Source organism: Onychomys torridus, chromosome X (assembly GCF_903995425.1).
Source record: "Onychomys torridus chromosome X, mOncTor1.1, whole genome shotgun sequence".
Taxonomy (NCBI): domain Eukaryota; kingdom Metazoa; phylum Chordata; class Mammalia; order Rodentia; family Cricetidae; genus Onychomys; species Onychomys torridus.
This window is the reverse complement of record NC_050466.1, coordinates 100,204,423-100,225,801: the sequence shown is the minus strand read 5'-3', so window position 1 is coordinate 100,225,801 and position 21,379 is coordinate 100,204,423. Positions and strand designations below refer to the sequence as shown.

Sequence of the window (21,379 nt, the reverse complement as noted above, 5' to 3'; positions counted from 1 at the left end):
ATACAAGTAGCTACTGAAATTAGACTTGTCCAAGAACAAAAAAGGCCTTTGTAGAAAAAGTTGGTAAAGTAGTGCTAGTTGCAAGATAATTATCCTTTTAAAATCTTTGTATTTTATATTATTCTTTTTTTACCCTCTACCTAAAGAAATAACCTATCATAATTATTTGATATTTTGTGCTTTAAAGTTTAGATTATGATATACTTCAAATTATGATCCCCATATGAATATTATTCTTTAAAACAATAACCTTGGTAGTTGGATTTAAGAACTACAGCTGTAAAGTAAGTATGAAGCTCTGGCTTTCATCTTAACATCAAGACTGAAAAGAGTAAACACATTTTTTAAATTCCCAATACTGCCATAAAAGATATTTTATGCCATAAAAGAACAGATTATATATATATATATATATATATATATATATATATATATATATATATATATATATATATACATATATATATGTATATATATCTGGCAGATTTGTAGCAAAGTTGATTAAAGCATATAGTTAGTTTTCTAAACTGTAAAGACCTTAGTGCTATCACACTTGTAAAATGAGTCATATTAAACAGTCTAGAGAAAGGAATGCCAACAACTGACTCTATGGCCTTTATATATCTATCAAGGCAGTTTCTATTCATAATATGTGCTTCCTTGTATATTTTTCTTTATTCTAAAATAATTTAGGCACCTGAAAAGCAATAGAGTAAGAAGTTTCAGAGTATAAGATGAATATTAAAAATAATGCAAATGACATTAATGGTACTTGACTTCTCTATCTGGGTCTTCATGTGTCTAGTTTTTTTGTTTTTTGTTTTTCAGATAGCCACTCTTGGAATTTTATCACTCTGTTTATATGAATGCAGCTATATATATTCATATATGTATATTCTCATATATATTAGAATATATATATATATATATATATATATATATATATATATATATATATATTGTGTGTGTGTGTGTGTGTGTAGATTATTTTATGTGTTAAACCAGAGAAAAAAGTCCTCTGTTCTGTACCTTGGTATTGTTTTTATTTGACATAGTTTGAAAATTGTTTTATCTAAGAGTCTAAACTGTTGAATTACATAACTTTTCAATAAAAGTCAACTTTTTACACTCAAAAAGAAAATTTACACAGAATTTAGACTTTCAAACTTGACTGTATGTGAGTGACTGTAACGTTATGACTAAAACTTGAGCGATTTTTCTTTGAAAGCAGGCTATTAGCAGGAGCTTTTCAAGGCAGAATAATAACAACACACTATAGAAATGTTCAAGTATACCTGAAGTGCACACAATGGATATATGTAAATGTTAGTTTCTTCATTGTACTTCTCAGAAAAAAAAGTCATGCCATAAACAAGCAGGTGAAAAAGATTGTGTTTAAAAGCAAATTCCAGATTTTTTGTAGTTGATGTAAATGAAGCCTCATCCTAAGAGAGTCTGAGGTACAAATCATTAATTCGTCACAATTTTGTCATTAATTAGTTTTATTACTAGAAGTACATCATTTGATTTTTGCCATCATTGGGAGAATACTATTTCTGTGTTCAAATTTAGTGAGATAGTTGATAATAAAATTGAATTAAGGTGTCAACACTGCTATAATAATTGTAATACACATTTATCCCTCACTTATTTTGTAATACAAAATTTATAGACAATTCATTTACTCCACACAGACACTCAATAAAAGCAATATTTAAATAAGAGTACCTGGTAGAATTAAAGTAAGGTCTTATGTTTTCTAGATTAAAAGCACTGATCAGTAGTTTTCAATGTTGAAAAATAAAAAGCCTCTCCTCAATTTTCATAAGCATGAGATCATTGCCTCCCCAAAAGGGATACAAACATGCTTCCTGATATTGAAACTCACTCTTGTATTACTTCCTAATTTTAAGTTATTTTACATGTTCAGCACCATAGGATTATTATATAATTAGGTGCTGCAGTTGAAACATCAAACAAAGTTTAATTAATATTCATAGTAGTTTTAGGATTAAGTACAACTAGAATATTAATTTAATTAGACATGTAATTCTATGGTATGCCTAGGTAAGTAGTTTGATGGTCATAGCTAATGATTAAATAAAAGCAGAATTCAATAAAATTTTCTTAATGTATAAAGTAAACAATATATCACTAATTAAAATTAAAAATTCTACATCTTTAATTATTTGATAAAAGATACATTGTAGTTTTCAAATTTGGTTCAAAATTTTTCTTGATTTATTAGTAGTTCTGATTCTAGGTGGCTATTTTTTGACATGTATATGTGTTTTAGGAATGTTATCCTCAAATTCAATGCCATCATCATGTTGTCCAGCAACCGCAGATCATCCACTCTCCACAATGTCAACAGTCCCATTCTAGCCATCAAATCCAATGCATCACAGAAAGTGACCCAAATATCGGGCATGAACTCTGCCACAGTGGGCCAAGCCAGATACATGAACAGGTAAGACCAACCAGTTGAATGCTTAGCAAAGTTCTTGAACATTTCTTGCACCAGTATTCTAACATTCATATTAAATTTCCATCCAGACATTGAGGAACTATACCACTGGTATTTGTGGGTTTTTTTTTTACTATCTTTTTATTTCTTCTATGTGTTTTTCACATCATGCATCTTGATTACAATCATTTCCTGTCCCTTCTCATCTGCCCTATGGCTCTGCAAGCCTCTCCCCCCCCAATAAAATAAATTGAGGAGGGAAAAGGAAAAAAATCTGTCATGAAAGCTGTAGTGTGACACAGTGACTGACTCAGTAAGCCCCTTTGTCCATGTATCTTTCCTTGCAAGTGTTCATTGCAAGAGTCACTGGTCTAGTTAGAGGCCTCTGGTTTCTACTACACTATCGATGCTCCACCCTCACTGGGACTCCTCTTAGATATCCTGTTGTTGCTCTGTGTCGTGGAGATCCTGTAGCTTTGGGTCTCTGGGTCAGGCTCCTTCACATGCTCCAGCAGGTCATAGATGTAGATATTGTGGTGGGCCAACTCGTAACCCTGGTTCTGGGCCTAGGCAGCTGCAGGGTTGGTCAACTGCCAGTTTTCCCCTGTCTTCCCCACTAGGGTGAGCTCTCCAGTACTACCTTAGCTAATTCAACATTTTAAAATTACAACATTTTATAAACAGCTTATCCAGACTCCTCTCAAAAGACAAAATCGTTCAGGTTTATTAATTAAATGTATGAAGTTATGTCTTGATTCATGAATATTTAATTGTAACTGATAACTGATATTTAGAAATGAGCCCAACAGTTGTTTAGTGTTACACATTTCCATGATATATAATATTCAAATGAACAACGAGTTGCAAATGCTATCATTTGAGATGATTGTTGATGATATCATTTCACAAGCTGGTAATTAGTTGCTGTATATATTCTTTTAGAATACATTATTCTAATTCGAGTCAAAATAGTCTTATACTTTATTGTGTATTATAACAAAATAGAAATCAAAACTTAGTTGCTAAGGAGAAACCTCCTTAGATACAATCTTGAGTGACTAATTTATGTTGTGAAGACTTTAGAGTCTTGTAATCATCGGCTGCATAAGTGATAATAGGAAAAAAAGATTTTCTTCGATCTGGTAAAAACTAATGATAATGAAGAGTCAGACACCGTTTGTACTTACTGAAATTTCAAATTGACCTCTCTCATGGACAACTCTTAGGAGAAGATAAAAGAATAAGAAAGAAAATTATTAAAAGAAAATTTACCTTCCAATTGAGGAATTAAAAATGTTTTAATATTAAGTATACATTAGATTATTTCTGATGCTTAGAAATATATACTTTGGCTATATTGGTAAATAAAACTAACTAGAAGTAATTTAAAATTCATGTTTTCCAATATAAAAAATGCCTAAAATTATCTTTCCTCTGACTGCTTGGAAACATTAGCCTCTAGAGTAGTATGTGAAATTTCTTACATTAAATGGATCCATAATGACAAAAATAGCTATTTTATTAGATTAAATCATTTGAAATTATTATTTTATAGGTCATAATTGACCAAATAGAAATACCTCTGAACAGTTCAATTTAATTTTTAATTTTGCTTCTCCTTGTTTTCCTCTAATAGAGGAAAGTGGAAGCACCTAAATTTTAATACAAAGCAAAATGTTAGCATCTCCCTTAAGAAGGAACAAGCAATGTGTTTTAGGAGAAAAAGAAAGAAGAAATTAATTTCAGTTGGGAGATTAAGGGTGTTTTCAGTAGGTTTGAAAACTGATCAGTATTTCCAGTTTTGATACCATGGTGTTACATGGAGACAATGGTCAAAGAAGAAAAATCATATGGATAATATTACAGGTTTAGAGAAGTATATTTTGTGTTTCTAAATTTAGTCATGGGCTGTGAAGATAGCTCAGTAGGACTGTAAAGCATTTGCCATGCAAGCATGAGCACCTAAGTTCAGATCCTCAGAACTGTGAAGCCAGGCAAGTGTGCCCATCTGTGATTCCAGTACTCCTATGGCAAGATGGAAGGCAGGTAGGAGAATCACTGGAAGCATGGAGGCCAGGTAGACTGGTACATGCAGTGGCAAACAAATGATTCTTTTGCAAACACAGTAGAATGAAAAGCCTTACACTTAGATTGTCCTCTGACATCTAAATGCATGCAGTGGCACATATGAGCCACATTCAGACACACGAACACACATATGTATCACACACGTGCAGCCACAGACACACAGAGTAAAGAAGGGGAACAAACAAAAACAAGACTAGTTAGTTGTTTCATCTGAATAGAATAGAAGGAGCATGACAAGAACATACTAAGTTGAAGTATTAACATGGTTCATTAAGCCTAGGTCATGAAGTCCTAAAATGGTAAGGCAAAAACAACTTTGGAATATATAATGGATAGTTAGTAAAGGTTTTAAATAGCAAAGTACCAATAAAAATACTACTTTAGAAGGTTAACAATGGCAGCTTTGTGCCAAGTAGACTAGCATATTGTTTAATTTTCTTCTCATAATGATCAAATTAGGAAGGTATTATTATTGTCTTTTTGTTCACATAAAGAAACTAAAGTTTGAAGAAGTTAATTGTAGAGACTTACACAGTTAGCATGTGTTAGATCCAAATTTCATACAAAAGGTAAGAACATTTTGATATTGGAGATGGATTGGTGGTGTAATAGTCTGGATTGGCTTCAGGATAAGAAGATCTACATTTCATCTCCAGCACTTTATATTTTAAGCTACTTATCTTAATAATATCAAATGTCTCTGCAACATTCCCTTCATTAAATTTTGGTAGTTATATCTACTTCACAGAATTGACAGAAAGACTAAAAGAAATACATGAGGAAAGATTCCCATAAACTATGAAGACATGTAAAAATGTCATGGAGGAGGTGCTGAAGATGGCTCAAAGGTTAAGAGCACTGGTTGTTCTTCCAGAGGTCCTGAGTTCAATTTCCAGCAACCACATGATGGTTTACAACCATCTGTAATGAAATCTGGTGCCCTCTTATGGCCTGCAGGTATGCAGGCAGAACACTGTATGCTAAATAAATGAATAAAAAATAAAATTAAAGATAAAAGAGAAACTGTTCATACATTTTTAAAAAAATGTCATGGAGGAAACTTTTTGAAAAGAATAAAGCCTAAAGTAGATTAATGATGATAGGACTGGTATAACAGATAATTTTCAAAGATGGAAGCAATATTATAGGATTCAAAATTTTGTCTAGGAGCAACAGTATTGCAATGATATCCATTCACTCATAGTTTAATATATATGACCAGCTGATATTATTATCTACTTAGAAAATAATCATCATATTTAGATAACTAATGTAGTTCCTCCAGCTTCATTATTTATACTACAGTTTGCAATTTCAACGTTGTGAAAATATGAGTACTTTTTCATATATACAGTTTTTCTGTCTGAGTGGAACTTTATGAGGATAATAATGAGGTGTACAAAGTACATGGACAAAGGAGGGCCTTTGTAGTCACATTTCCCCTGTAGGTGTGACATAGAGTTGGAAGACTCTCCTGAAAGCATTGCAGACCAGATGTAAATTGGACTCTTTTAAAACTATAGTTTTACCTACTTTTGCTATACTTTTTATTATTCAAAAACAATTTTTGGATTTAAATATATATTTGGTCATATTCTTCTCCTACCCTAAGTCCTTCCAGATCCTCTTCCTCTCCCCACCCATCCAATTTTAACTTCTTACTAAACACACACACACACACACACACACACACACACACACACACACACATACACATACACACACACACAAAACAAAACAACAATAAATGTCCCCAAAACCAAGAAAACAAAATAAACAACACCCATAAAAAAAAAAAAACTCAACACCAAACTGTAACAAAATAAAAGCACACAGAAAACTGTGGAGTCCATTATATGTTGGAGTTTGACCTATTTTTAAAATTTGTATTTGAGATTGCAATTTGGATGTAGTGTGGAAAAAGAAAAAGTCACAATCTTTCAATTCAGTTGCTTGAGTTTATAAAACATGATGCTACATGGCCTTCAGCAGTAAACTTGGTTAAGCTTCAATTTCCTACTATGTAACGGGGAATCATACTTTCATGTATGGTATATCCTACCAGAAGATTGAAATAAACTCTGTAAAGCATGCAGCTTACTGTCAGTCCTATAGGAGATTCTCAAATCAGTGTTTGATCACTGAACTTTGTGCTGCCTCAGTCTCAGACCTCAGATATTTTAAGCATCACTGTTAGAAACTGGTTATGTTGTAAAGCAATTTTTGGTGTTTATGGTCAAACCCAAACCTTTATACAAGCTAACTATGCTCTAGCACTGAGCTATTCCACCAGCCCCTATAATACTACTTAATGAAATGTGTTGCTTTAAAATACTTTGTATTAGTTTGTATGGTAACTTAAATAATGGACTAGAAAATGCTTTTCCCAAAGCAAAATGTATTGATTAAAAACAAAACAAACAGAAAATAGGGTGAACTAAAATCTGGTTTCACTGTATTGTTCACAAAATTGTTATATGAATGTGCCCCATGGTTGTCTCTAACCACATAATTTTAGCTTCAAATTCCAAAATGTCTCTTGTTATGTATCCTTTATTAGAACAAATTAAGAATAGCATGATGTGATCATTTTCATGCTATTAGAAAGACATAGATAATTTCACACAGTTAAAGATAGGAAAAAGCTCATCTGAACTCTTTTTTTTTCTGTAAGGTCTTTGCTATTTGTTTTTTTAGTAGTATTTTTATTTTATAATTAACTTAATTTCACATAACTCATTTTAAAAGTTATTGTTTAGCAAGAGATGGCTTAGTCACCAAAGTTCTTCCCACAAAAGCATGAAGAAGACCTGTGTTCGAATCTCCACAGCCTTCACGAAAAGCTAGATGTGGTTGCTTGTGTCTGAAACCCCAGCTCTGAGAGAGTGAAGACAGAAATATCTGTAGGTCTTTTTCTGACCAGATATTCTAGCCAAATTGGTGAGCTCTGGCTTCTTTGACAGCCTCTGTGCACATGTGCCCTCAAACCACATGCATATGCACTGGAGTATTCACGTGCACGCATACATAAATAGTAATTGTCCTATTGGAGTTCATAATAAAGACAAATAATTATTTATGGCATCTATCCACTTTTCTGTTTACCTTAAGTCTTCTGGCAAACCTTTTTGGAGTTGTGACAGGTGGTAAAGAACAGGCCTGTTCACTTGTTCACTTTCGTTAATGGAAAATTACTCTAGGGTTGCAGTGTCTTTAAAACTTATATTTTTGTCAACATCAGTAGAACATATCTCTTAGTGTTAAGTCCTTTGTCTGAAATGTCCTCAGGAAGTTTACTACAATGGCTTCTTTATGCTTAAATTGGTTAGGGGCAGTTAAAAAAGCAAGACATAGGTTTGTAAAAAGAGTAAGAAAACAATTCAAGATAATTGTGTCAGAATTCAGTTAGCTTTATTAACTGGCGTGTTTTAGTATTCATGGAGATAGAAAATCTTGAGATGTGTTTATAGGTATAGAACAATAAATCCCACTGTTGATAAAGCAAAGAACATTTTGGGAAATGAGGTACTATGTTTACATAAGCGTTTAAAGGTTTCATATAGAATACTATCTATATAAATCTTTGTGTAAAACTTCTAAGTTCTATGACATATAAACATACTGTGTGATGATTAACATTACATTTTAACTCATCTGTTTCATGACTTCATATAAGAGACTTTACACTGTTTAATAGACAATGTTTACCTCTCTAGGGAAGCAACTCCACAATGTATATAGTCAAGATAACTAACATTGTGGACTATTCACCCAGATTTTCTTCTCCTTTTTTTTTTTTTTAAAAAAAAAACCATGTATTTATTTATTTGCTTACTTATTGTGTGTAGAGAGATGGCATATACATCATCCAGACTTTCCAAAATATGAATCTGCATTCCTTTTAAGGAAATCAGTCAGATTTATTAAGGGAAAACAGAGCTCTCATGAAGGACTATGGCCCATGAATATACTTTTCTTTATAAAATTATGATGAAAATATACTGTGATTTTATTCAGCATTTATTTTTGCTGATGTGTATTTCATAAACTTATTTTCTTATTTCCGTTTGTCTCAGTATATATGGACTTTTAGGATATTCATTCAGCAGAAAGGTTGAAAAGAAAGTATCAGTAGTCAAATTTGTACTTCTTCATTCCATGTTCAAAATTATGACAGTATAGAGTATGACCTAAGCTATTACTCTCCAGGCAGTGAGTCTTTGGATGATAGGCAAAGTAGCCAACAGTATTAGAAAGATTAATGGCAAAGGAGTGAGGCCAATAAAATATGTCTGAGTTAGGACTGTAGTCATAATAATTTATGTCAAAGAGTTTAAATGTCTCATATGTCTGTAATTTTTTTCACTTGGCCCTGAGCTACTTTTTTGCCCAAGTCTGATTGACTAGATATTAAATCCAAATAAAAAAGTGAAGAATTAGATAAAAATATATAAATGACATTGGATCGAATAGTTTCTTTTAGTCTAATATACACTAATAATCAAATGGACTTTCATCAAAGTGATAGTAATTCTTCTATAGTCAGTACAATTGAAGATATTCACATTTTGTTTATCCACAGTAGGCAGATATGAAAGGAATGTTGTGGGCTAGAGAGATGACTCAATAGTTAAGAACATGTACTGCTCTTGAAGAGGACCTGAGTTTGATTCCCATCACCCATATTAGGTAGCTCACAGCTGTCTGTAACTCCAGTTTGAGAGAGCTACCAAACTCTTCTGGCCTCCAAAGGTGTATGTGCAAACCCACCCCCCCACACACACATACACACACACACACACACACACACACACACAAGTTATAAAACTAAGAAAAAGAAATGAAATTTGGTGATAATTGGAAACTGATTTATTTATTTATTTATTTATTTATTTATTTATTTATATTACTATTTCATTTCAGCAACTATATTCAATAATTTAATATTACTCCAGAGGGGATGGAGGACACTAAACAGCAGTACTGACACATATGAACTCACAGAGAATGTGGTAGCATGCACAGGGTCTGCATAGGTTTACATCAGATGGGATCTGAGTGCTGAGAGAAGACATGGACACAAGCCCTCATCCCTAACCCAGAAGCTCTTCCCAATTAATAAGCACTCACAACTGAAAAAACAAAATCCATTTTCTTGAAGAGAGTCTCATTGGGGATACAAACCACCACTCTTAAGCCAATGTCTCATGCCCAGCAGTAGATGGCTAACACAAAATGAACTCAATAGCATCTTTTGAGGTTCTTTTGTCTCAAAAGGCTTTTGACAGGGCATTTTCTTTTATTTCTTGTTCTTGTTCTTGTTCTTCTTGTTCTTGTTCTTGTTCTTGTTCTTGTTCTTGTTCTTGTTCTTGTTCTTGTTCTTCTTCTTCTTCTTCTTCTTCTTCTTCTTCTTCTTCTTCTTCTTCTTCTTCTTCTTCCTCCTCCTCCTCCTCCTCCTCCTCCTCTTCCTCTTCCTTTTCCTCTTCCCCTTCCTCCCTCCCTCCCTTCCTTCCTCCTCCTTCTCTTCCTCCTCTTTCTTCTTCTACACTTAAATGTCTTTTGTGTCTGTATTATGTCTTCTGGTTTTATGTTTTCAGGGATTCCTATGTGTACAAACAAGCGTACCTCTGCATCTGTGTATGTATCTTGTGCTTTTTCTTTAGCTTTTTTTCTTCTGTTTGCTTTATCCTATTCCAGTTTGTTAGGTTTTGTTTTATTTTATTTAATTATTATTTTTTAGATGCCTGTTTGTTTTCTAAGGAGAGACAGAAAGGGTGTAGATTCCAGTGAGGGAACACATGAAGGGAATCTCAGAAGACTTGGAGGAGGGACAACCACAATCAAAATTCATTGTATGAAAAACACCTATTTTCAATAAAACAAAAAAAATTAATGTTACTCAAGTTTTGCATTCATTAGATTACTTAGAATTGAGTGAAGTTAAATTTAAAATACTGTTTCAATGTTGATTTTCCTTGCAATTCTTTCCCTACTGAAAATATACATATCTGATGCATAGACAATTGAGTGGCTTGATTTATGTGATGATTCTAATGGATTTTTTATTCTTTAAAATTTCATATCAATGTATCTGTAAGCTTAGAAAAACAATATTGCTTATAACTATAATTGATATTTGCTTCAGGTGATAATTCAGGATGATGGCCCTGAAAAATTGGACCCCAAATATTTTGGAGAGTTGCTTGCTGACCTAAGCCGCAAGAATACAGACCTATATCACTGCTTATTAGAACATTTGGAGAGAATTGGAGGAAGGTACTATAAATGCATTTTTTTGTCTTGATGTTGCAGTTGTCAAATAACTTAATCTATTCTTATAATTTTAAAAATAAACACTTAAAGATTTTTTTATGTGCATGCATGTATGCCTCAATGAGTTACTGTGCACCACATGTGTTCAGGTGCCCTCATAGTCCAGAGGTAGTTGGAGACCCTGGAATTTTTGTTATATGCAGTTGTGAGATGCCCAGCATTGTTCTAGAAATGAAACTTGGATCCTCTCGAAGAGCAGTATGTGGTCCTAACCACTGAACATCTCTATAGCCCTTAAAATAGCCTTTTTGGAGAGCTCATTCAGGTTTACAGCAGAATACCAGTACTCTTAATGAGTAAATAGATCAATTATATGAGAAAACTGAGCAAATGTTTCATTTTAAAAGTTAATCAAGGGGGCTGGAGAGATGGCTCAGAGGTTAAGAACATTGACTACTCTTTCAGAGATTCTGAGTTCAATTCCCAATATTCCATACGGTGGCTCACAATCATTTGTGAGATCTGGTGCCCTCTTCTGGTGTGCAGGCATACATGCAGACAGAACACTGTATACACATTTTTTTAAAAAGTTAGTCAGGCTGATTGTGGTGGCTTCATACCTGTGATCCCAGCCTTCAGGAAGCTGAGGTTGGAAGAATGCCTTCATTTTGATGATATCTTGGGCTGCATATCTTATCTTTCCAGGTGGTGCTGTATAGCAAGTCTATGTCTCAAAAAGATCAAAACCAAACAAAGGAGAGTTAATGCACTTTATGAAAATCAGCAGAGACCTCATTAACTACTTTTAGATCAGTTAAGAATTATGTATGTTTTCTTTTGTAATTTTCTTTGATAACAAAAACCACTACTTGGGAAAGAAGCTAAATAAAATGACTGACATATTAAAAAGACAAAAGATATCCAATGATGGTGCAGATGGTGGAGAAGGAAATGAATATTGTGGTAATGTACAGGTACACACTAGTCATTATGGGAAAGAATATGGAAGATTTTCAAAATGAAAACTAGAGCTATCATGCAATCCAGAAATCTGAACACTAGGTATATAAGCAAATATAATGAAATGAGTATGTAAAAGACACACCCCCACTCCCATGTTCACCATACCAGGGAATAGAAACAACCTGACAATCTACCAGCAGAAAAAGAATAAAATTCTATCATTTTCAACAACATAAATGGAATTGGAAATGACTCTATTCAGTAAAATAACACAGGCACATAAAGCAAGTGTCATATGACTTAGTTTGTAACTAAGAAAGAAAGAAAGAATTTCATTGAAAGTGAGAGTGGGATGGTCATTGTCACAAACTCAGTGCAGTAGAGGGTTCAAGGTGGAAATGTTATTCAATGTACACTAAATTACCACTGGATAAGGGCAAACTTTAGTGTGCTACTGGAGAGTGTTGACTACAGATAATGATAAAGAACTTAAAGTTTCAAATCTAGAAGAAGGGATTTTGAGTGTTTTCCTCATAAAGAAAATATGTTTGATATAATAGAAATGTTTAAACTTATTTGAAAATTACACTGTTTACACATGTACGGAAACATCACTTGGTACCTCATAAATATATATAATTCTATGTGTCAATTAAAAATATGTGGTTATTATGAGTTGGTTTCGACATACTACATTTATAATAGAATACATACATTTACAACCAATACACCACTATGTGTATGTCATTGATATGTTCTCAATTTATAAATATTTTTTCTGTAAATATTATATTTTATAATATAAATCAAATACTATATTGATTTATATAGTATATTGTATGTAACATAAATGATGGAGTATTATACATTTATAAATAAAACTGTTTAATATAGTAGATGACATGCAACTATATATGTTTAAATACATTTTCCTTTTTTATGTGTACATGTGTGTGCCTGCATGAGTTTATGTGCAACACATGATTACAGGTGCTTGTACAGACCAGTAGAATTGGAAGGAATCATTCATTTGTTAATGACAGCACATGGCTATTAAATGAGTTACTTAGTGCTATCTAGTCAAAGCGTGACTGTGACAACAAAGTCAAAGTAATCTGGAAGATAAAGGATGTCAATAGAGTTTTTGAATTCAACATTTTCATTGACTACATTCTTTTGCTTCTAAATTTTTATAATATAGAATTTATATAGCATATAAATATAGAGGGTATGACCCAATATGTACTATTTTGTCCACCTTTTAAGTTAAAGAAGGCATGTATTTTCCAGCTCAACACTTATATTTAGTGCCTTTAATATATTCTTTTAATCTTTTGCCCATCTCTTTTCTATCAATTTTATTACCTTCTTACTACCAATTTCCTCAACTACTTTTTGCTCTTATCTGCTTGGCTGTCCCACTTAGCAAAATGCTAACTCTAGGTAAGTGAAATGTCCTCACTAGGACTCTTTTTTCCCTGTCTCTTTCTACTACCATTTCCACTACTCACCTGCTGTTAGCCGTCCATAGTATTTAGAGAGCTAGCTACACAAAAGCTGTTTTATGTAGTTTGGAATTCATTCAGCTTAATACAGGACTCAGTATCTGTTGACTAAACATGCTGTCATTACTGTTAATTTATTTATGATACAGCAAAGTACTGCTGATTATTACATTTATCCCCTTATAAATATATATTTACTCTTTTGTGAAGTTTTGATCATTATACCTAATCAACATCTTTCTCAAATTATCCGACCTACATTCTTCTTCCCCAAGACCCAAAGAACTACCTGATGCATTCAATTCATATCAATATTTCTCTTTCCATCAATAGCCTATTCATTGAATGACCATAATATGCCAGATACTGTACTGCTTACCTGTACCATAAAATTTCAAAACTAACCTCATTATATTTCAGATGAAGATGTAGGTGGCATGTTATTAATAAGATTACTTATCTACTGATGGCTTGAGATGTATTCAAATATTTTTAAGTATTCTATTCTCTTAGCTATTAACTATGACTCAGCTTTTCTGCAAAAAACGCTCCCTAGATCTTGATTAGGTTTAAATGCTCCTCTTTTGGGCTTTAGTTATGTTTTGTAGATACTTCATTTTTTTAAGTCTATCCCAATATATCTATTTGGCACAATACAACCAGTGCCAAATACATACATGCAAACTATTGTACATGTACTAGGCATGCACTGGGAATGGAAACATACAGTTCTCTTTTGCTGTAGTAGCTTGTCTATTTTTATAAATGTATGCAAGAGGCTTTTAACAGTGACCCACTTATCTCTATAAGCAACATTTTGCTCATAAGCAATTACATATGGGATAAAGGTAGGGACTAATGTATTAAAACTCTCTTAACTTGAAATATTATTTCTGTCTTGCTGTCAGAACATGTACAACTGTTTTTCTTTTATTTTGGCATGTTCACATACATGTTCATACCTCATTCTTTTAATATGTGCAGAGGAAGCAATTAAACAAAAATAAAGTTTGATCTGTTGCCCTTGACAACACTGTAACTGTATTCTTCCAAGTCTTCACAATTCCTACAGGAGCATATACCAGACTTGTATAAACACTGACAATCCAATAAGATTCGCCTTCTTAATTTGGCTCCAAAACCTCTGTCTCAATCTCTCTGTCCAAATACTCATTTTCTTGCTCAAAATCTTATTGTCAAACTAGAATTTTGATCATTTTGCTTTGTTTGGTGTAGATTCAAATACTGTTCTAACTTCATGTCTTCCTAGTATACACAGATTAAATGAATTGACCTTATCTTGAAAGTTTTTGTTATAATAAAATGGAATGAATAACATGAAAACAATAATAGAAACTTGACTCAAAATTGAAAGTGAGGGAGAAAAGGGAGGTAGAAATAGAGAAACCTGTAATTGTTTAATTCACCTAAGGACCATTTGCTGTCAAGCACTTCTGCATCTGCCCTCAGACAGACTGGTGAAAATGGATGGTGTACTAACTAATTCTGCATATTTTATAATTTTTTTTATTTGGATGTTACTCATTTTTAGTAGGTCAGCTAATTCTAGAAAAGTTATTTAAGTCAAACTAAGTGAAAGTTCAATTTTTATATTAAACTTTTATTTTTGATTCTAACTTAAACTAGGACTATTATGTTATACAGTATATATAAAACAAGTAGATCAGGCACATTGATATATAATTACTGAATCCATATTTTTCTAAAGTTGTCTTTTTATTGTTATTCTTGCAGCAAACAAGACTTTGAGTCTTCAGATACAGTAAGTCCAAAAATCATTAAAGTTAAATAGATAACAAAGTACATTGTGATTGTGATACCAATAATATTCTTTTATTTAGTATATTTGTTAGACTGGAAACATAGGTTAGTAAAATAAATAATGTTTATATCTTTGTAATATCTACAAATGCAATAATCACAAAGAGTAGTTTTGTGATAGTCGCTAGAATTTACATTGTCATTGTTGAATGCACAATTAAAATTTGCCTGATCACAAAACTGTTTTCAGAAGACAGAAATCTATACAATAAAAATCAATTCCTTCTAATATGCTTTAAATATAGTGTGTGACATCAATTGGAATTAAAAAAAACCCTTTGTATCAATTTCATTACATTTACAATTTTGTAAAACTTTTAATATAATAAGCAATAAAATAGAGTTTATTTTAGTATAACAAAAAGAACAATCACCTCTTATACATTATTTTATTTTATCATTATTTGCAGTGTATCACTACTCTACATTCACCAAAGTAATTCTGTATGTCTTCAATTGCCTTTGAAAAGCACTTATTGTAGCTTCTTTCTTAAATTTAGTTGAAGCTTACAAATGTTGCTGTGACAACATTATAATCTCTCAAAAGTCATCATAGCCTCAAGCAAATTTTCTTTAAGTCCTATACTATCTGTAATTTTATTTCACAGTTTTCATAATTTAAAAATTAAGCTTCTCAAACGTGTCTACCATCCAACAAAACTTGGTTTTGGAGGATACAGTGATGTTATTGTCAGTAGAATTTGAATTTTTATAATATTGTTATTATCTCCATCATCATTGTTATTTGCTATTATGAGACAGGATCTGGCTATATATCATGGCCTTGCCTTGAACTTATGTAGCACAAGCTAACCTTGCCTCAAACACTTGGGTCCTGGTAGTATTGGCATGTAGCACCATACCCAGATAAGTAACCATTTTGTTTGAAATAGCTTTTTCCTTCACCCCTCTTGGTTTTGCCAGGGCCTCATAATGCTATGGAAGCACTATGCCACTGAGCCCTAGCCCTAACTGATCTTTTAAAGTATAAATGGAATATTTATTTGGCTGGTTGCCCAAATCTTTTCTCTAACAATCTCTGGAATTTAGTATTATTTCAAAGTCTGGGTAATATAACTAAATATTTAAAGTGAGAATTTGTAAAACTGTAAATGGTATTCATAGAAACTATTCTTTGAAAGGTAACAGTCTTCTGCTATCTCCCCAAATAGGCTTTTTTTTTTTTTACACAAAAGCCTATAAACTGCAGCTTATAAGCCTAAAATATTGATGTTTTCAATGGATAAATTCCATTTTCTTACAGTCAGAAGACATTGAGTCATTGATTCCTACAGGGCTGTCAGAGTTTACAAAACAGCAAATTCGTTATATTCTGCAGGTAAGATGGGATCAGTGTCTGACTTTGATATGATAGTTTTTGCTTCATCTTATTATATTTTATTTTGTCATGTTCTGTTGTTATCTCTAAGAAGCCTATTCTTTTCTACTGTGAGACAGAAAGGGAGTGGTTCCAGAAGAGAGTGGAAGTCTGGAGGAACTGGGAGAAGTTTGAGGGAGGGGAAAGTATCAGGATACATTGTGTGACAAAATAATATTTTCAGTTAAAAAAAAAGAAAGTAGTAACACTAAATTTCAGATCAACTTACATTAATTTTAATAATTTCTTAGTAAACTGAAAGTGTGTGTGTGTGTGTGTGTGTGTGTGTGTGTGTGTGTGTGTGTGTGTTTGTGTCTATTGGTGAAATTATTAAGGCCACTCCACATAGTTAAAAGGGAGGTTTATTTTGTGGGGTAACTTACAAATGAAGGGATAGGTAGGTTGCAGGGTCTGGGAAAGGTATGGCGCAGTCCAGCGGTGTTCTCTGGAGAACTCTGCTGGGTCTACCCCTGCGTCCAGGGTTCCAGAACCAAGGGAGCCCTCCTCTCTATCCTGGGTCTTCCTCCTCCGCCACGCCTTGTTTGGGAGTGACCATTACCGAAGCCTCAATGGGGTTGGAACTTCCAAGCCAATGCTGGGATGGCTACCCACTACAACATTCAGTAACTCTACTTTCAGGAGATTTAATGCCCTCTTCTTGCCTCCCCAGGCATCAGGCACTTGTGATGCATATCTATACGTGCAGGCAAAACACTCATACACATGTTATAAAATGAACACATCTTTTTAAGGAATGTGCTGTGAGGTATCTTACATTCTAAAATGTAGCAAACAGCCTTTGGGGCAAACAGAATCAGTCAAGGCAGGGTACTGCCAGAAAACAGTTGTGAGGCTTAGAACAGAGCATACTGTACTCCACAGACTACTTCATTCTTCCTACCTCAGGCACAGTCCGTGCACATCACTGCACACTTAGGCAAGTTAATTTTAGGGCTTGAAAATTAAGTGGCTCATCTCTTTTTTAATCACTAACAAAGAATTAAAATAAAAGCAAATTTTGATGATAGAATTGTGCTGTATGAAGATGATACTTTTTTCATACAAAAGAAAAAAAAAAGTCCTCCAAAGGCATAGTTGAAATCTTTTGAGGAATGTTGCTTGACCTGCTTGAGAGCATTATTCAGAAAGTTCTTTTTGTCTCTAACCAAATAACTTGCTTGCTGAGCATGAGAGGGCATGGGAGGGGTCTGAAGGAAGGGAAAAGAAGGAGAAAAGTGGTGATATTGTAGTTTAATTAAGAGTATGTATAAAATTCTGGGTTTGGTGGCAGAGGCCTTTACTCTCAGAATTTGGGAAGCAGAAGCTTGTGGATCTCTGTGAGGTCAAGGGCAGCCTGCTCTATGTAGAAAGCAAGTTTCAAGACAGTCAGGGCTACACAATGAGCAACTATCTCAAAAAATGTATTAAAAGTATTTTTTTTAAAAAGTTGTTTCATAGGAACAGAAAAAAAAGTATGTTTGCTTGTGTTACCTATCTTGAAACATTAGTACAAATAAACCATCAACTGCTTTCTTCCCCAGATGAGGGGCATGTCAGATAAGTCACTGAGACTAGTGCTGTCCACGTTTAGCAACATACGGGAAGAACTTGGACATCTTCAAAATGACTTGACAGTAAGACTGATTTTGACACTTCTTTCCAAAGTGTTTCTGATTGTTTGCTTCCTAACAGAAATGAAAATATTCAATATACTTTTTAAATGTATTGCAACAATATTACACCTACCTAGACATAAATTATTTTGTGAAACAGCTAATTAACATTGAAAGATGACAAAAGAACTGCCCCCTGAATACATGAGTGTATGTTGATATGCACTAAATATTTAATTTACCACTAAGATAATTTAATGCTTATAGCCAAAGAGTCACCTACAAAATTAGAACAACTGTAGTTATTTAATAAAAATTTCCTTCTTTCCTGTGATAATAAAGCATACTTTGAATTTCTCTTTTAAAAAACTTGAAAACCCCTTCCTCCCAATAGTTAACCTTCCCTATTTTTTACTTTAATTGGTATTCTTGGTACCATCAAGTAGATACATTCTGAATGCTCTCTTCACAGTAAATAACACCTTAAGGACTTTGCAATGGTTTTTCCCTACTTTTCTGGTTTGTTTCTGCATTCTCATGAGTGTAGTTGGACTTTAATTTGAAAATTCTCCACCTGCTGGGATTAAGAAGTCTTTGTAGATTGAAGTAAAACATAAAAATGATTGAGAACTTTCTGCTTCATTGCACTTAGCAGTAGCCAACCCATCAAAATATTCCTTTTACTACAGGTGTTCAAAGTTTGTGTTTTTCTATCTTATATTTTGCTTGACTTTGAAGAATTCTAGTTTGTTATGCAATGACAGATGAAACAAGTTTTTATTTAAATTTTACAACATAAATAAGACTTTGCCTCTTAACAATTTTATATAACTCTGAGTTCTAATAAGTAATTTTGCCTTTAGTCACTGGAAAATGACAAGATAAGACTTGAAAAGGACTTGGCATTCAAAGAAAATCAAATAAAAGAGTATGAAGAACTCTTGGCATCAGTGAGAGCAAATAATCGCCAACAGCAAGTAAGTTGATGTCTTTTGTAGGTGATACTCTAGATTGATAGCTTTCCATTTGCACAATTACTGGCATATTTAAGTTCTGAGATACAACCCAGACAGTGTTAAAATCTGATGGAACAATTTCTTCATCTGAGAATTGAACAGCTTTGCATATTTTCAACAACTGAATGTCCTCCAGAAAAATGGACAACCTAATGTGTTATATACTATACACAGCACACAGTTCTCTGTATTTTGGAGCAACAAGAATTGCCACTGAAAGTCTAGGTTGACTCATTCATCTAATGTAATGATACATTAATTGGGAAAAAGAAGCTTCTGTAGATCTTACATTTGTGTACTGAATAAACAAGGGAATGAATGAACTTAGGCACATTCTATAGTTGTCTGAGCAGAGATAATTCTAAGCAAACTGTAGTGATCCCATAGAGTTCTTTTTCTCCTTTTTGTCTCATGGCTTGCCCAAAGATTTTACAAAGTTGCTATTTTTACCACAATCAAGGGCATGGCCATTTTGGTGACTGTTAGTATACTATGATGTGGTGAATCTATCAAGAATCTAATACAAAATTGGGACACTGAGAATTTTATATGATAGTTATTTCTTTTTGCTCAAGTTAGGCAAATGAGACTAGGGACAAGCATAATATGTAGTATGATGTTTAAAATATCATCTAAAGGCAAGAATTTAAAAAGATGCAGTTTGAAAACATTTGCTTCAATTTTCTCAATGAATCACTTAAAAGGACATTTGCTCTGTAAAATCAAAATGCATTTTTCTTATGGACTTGTGTCTTCTTTACAGCAAGGACTTCAAGATTCAAGCTCAAAATGTCAGACACTGGAAGAACATAACCTTTCTCTTCGACATACACTATCAGACATGGAATATAGACTGAAAGAACTTGAATATTGTAAACGTAATTTAGAGCAAGAGAATAAAAACCTTAGAATACAGGTACTAATTTTTATAGTATTGTCCTAGATATGTAATTATAAAGGTATCACTGTTAAAGAATATAAAATTTAACTTGTGAAGTACTTTGACTCCTTTCTGTTGACCTTAAGTGAAAGTTATATTATTCTTACATCTGAACATTATCAAATAGCCTCTCAAGGTCATTTTTATTATTTCAATGTCTTATTTAATCACATGGTATTCATGTAATAATAAATATTGAAACCTAATATGTATTTCCTTCTTAACAATCCAATTACAGACAGTTATTTTGATTTTGTGTAGGTATCTGAGACTTGCACAGGCCCCATACTACAAGCTAAAATGGACGAGATTGGCAACCATTATATGGAGATGGTAAAAAACTTGAGACTTGAGAAAGACAGAGAAATTGGCAAGCTAAGGGTATGTTGACTGTACACTACATATATATATGTATATATACATATATACATATATATATGTATATAAACTTTTAAAAGCAATAGTGATGTTAGACCTTGAGAGGTAACTCAGAGGTTAAAATCATTTGCTGTTCAATCATGAGGAGCAGAGTTTGGATCCCATCGCCAATGTAACAAGCCAGACATCCTTGAAAGGCCTATAGCTACAGCTCTGTGAGATCTTTCTCCCTCCTCTGGCCTCTGCATGCACATACAAGCATGCACACACATGCATGAACAGATAATTTAATACGGTAAATTTTATTAAAAATAATAATTACTATCACTGTCACCACCACCCCCCACCCTACCACTCTTAAAAATAAAAATAAAAATAAATAAATAGAACGATTTTCAGAATTTTAAAGCTAAAAAGAAAAATAAGTAAGTTGATTTTCTAAACATTTTCTTAAACCTTTTCTTATGAATATACTTCTGAATATTAAAAAGCAGTAAAATTTCTAACTGATATTTCAAGTTAAATTATTTTATACTGTAGGTTAATTTTTCTTCTCAGATGGTGAAAAAGAATATTAATTTCATTATCTTGATTTTTATTAATTTTTAGCAACTTATATTTGGGAAATGAGTGGAGAACCCTTCATAATATTACTTAATGCATGTTTATTCAGAAACGTGTAATATTTAAAATTATACAGTGTAGCATGAATCTTAAAGGTACATATTAAGAAAAACAAACCTGAGGCCAGGTATGGGGTGAATGCTGGAAGATCAGAGAAGCAGACCGAGCCACAGTTTCCTCACCTTGCCAGTTCCTCAGCTGATCTTGTTTCCTCAGACTGGAAGCCTCTGAGTCCTTATCCAAATGAATCTCAGCTGAACTGCTGCTCCAAAGCCTGAATGCTTAACCAGCT

The 21,379-nt window shown here is 33.0% G+C and overlaps 1 protein-coding gene across 1 annotated transcript in view; it reads left to right on the top strand.

Annotated features, from left to right (window-relative positions):
• Pof1b (POF1B actin binding protein) overlaps positions 1 to 21,379 on the top strand; it is a 71,254-nt gene that overhangs the window by 37,936 nt on the left and 11,939 nt on the right. The window contains exons 5-12 of the mRNA XM_036173880.1: positions 2,297 to 2,470; positions 10,701 to 10,831; positions 15,052 to 15,079; positions 16,403 to 16,477; positions 18,058 to 18,150; positions 18,993 to 19,106; positions 19,909 to 20,061; positions 20,347 to 20,466. Coding sequence (XP_036029773.1) covers positions 2,297 to 2,470; positions 10,701 to 10,831; positions 15,052 to 15,079; positions 16,403 to 16,477; positions 18,058 to 18,150; positions 18,993 to 19,106; positions 19,909 to 20,061; positions 20,347 to 20,466 — 888 coding nt within the window. The remainder of the gene's footprint in view (positions 1 to 2,296; positions 2,471 to 10,700; positions 10,832 to 15,051; positions 15,080 to 16,402; positions 16,478 to 18,057; positions 18,151 to 18,992; positions 19,107 to 19,908; positions 20,062 to 20,346; positions 20,467 to 21,379) is intronic.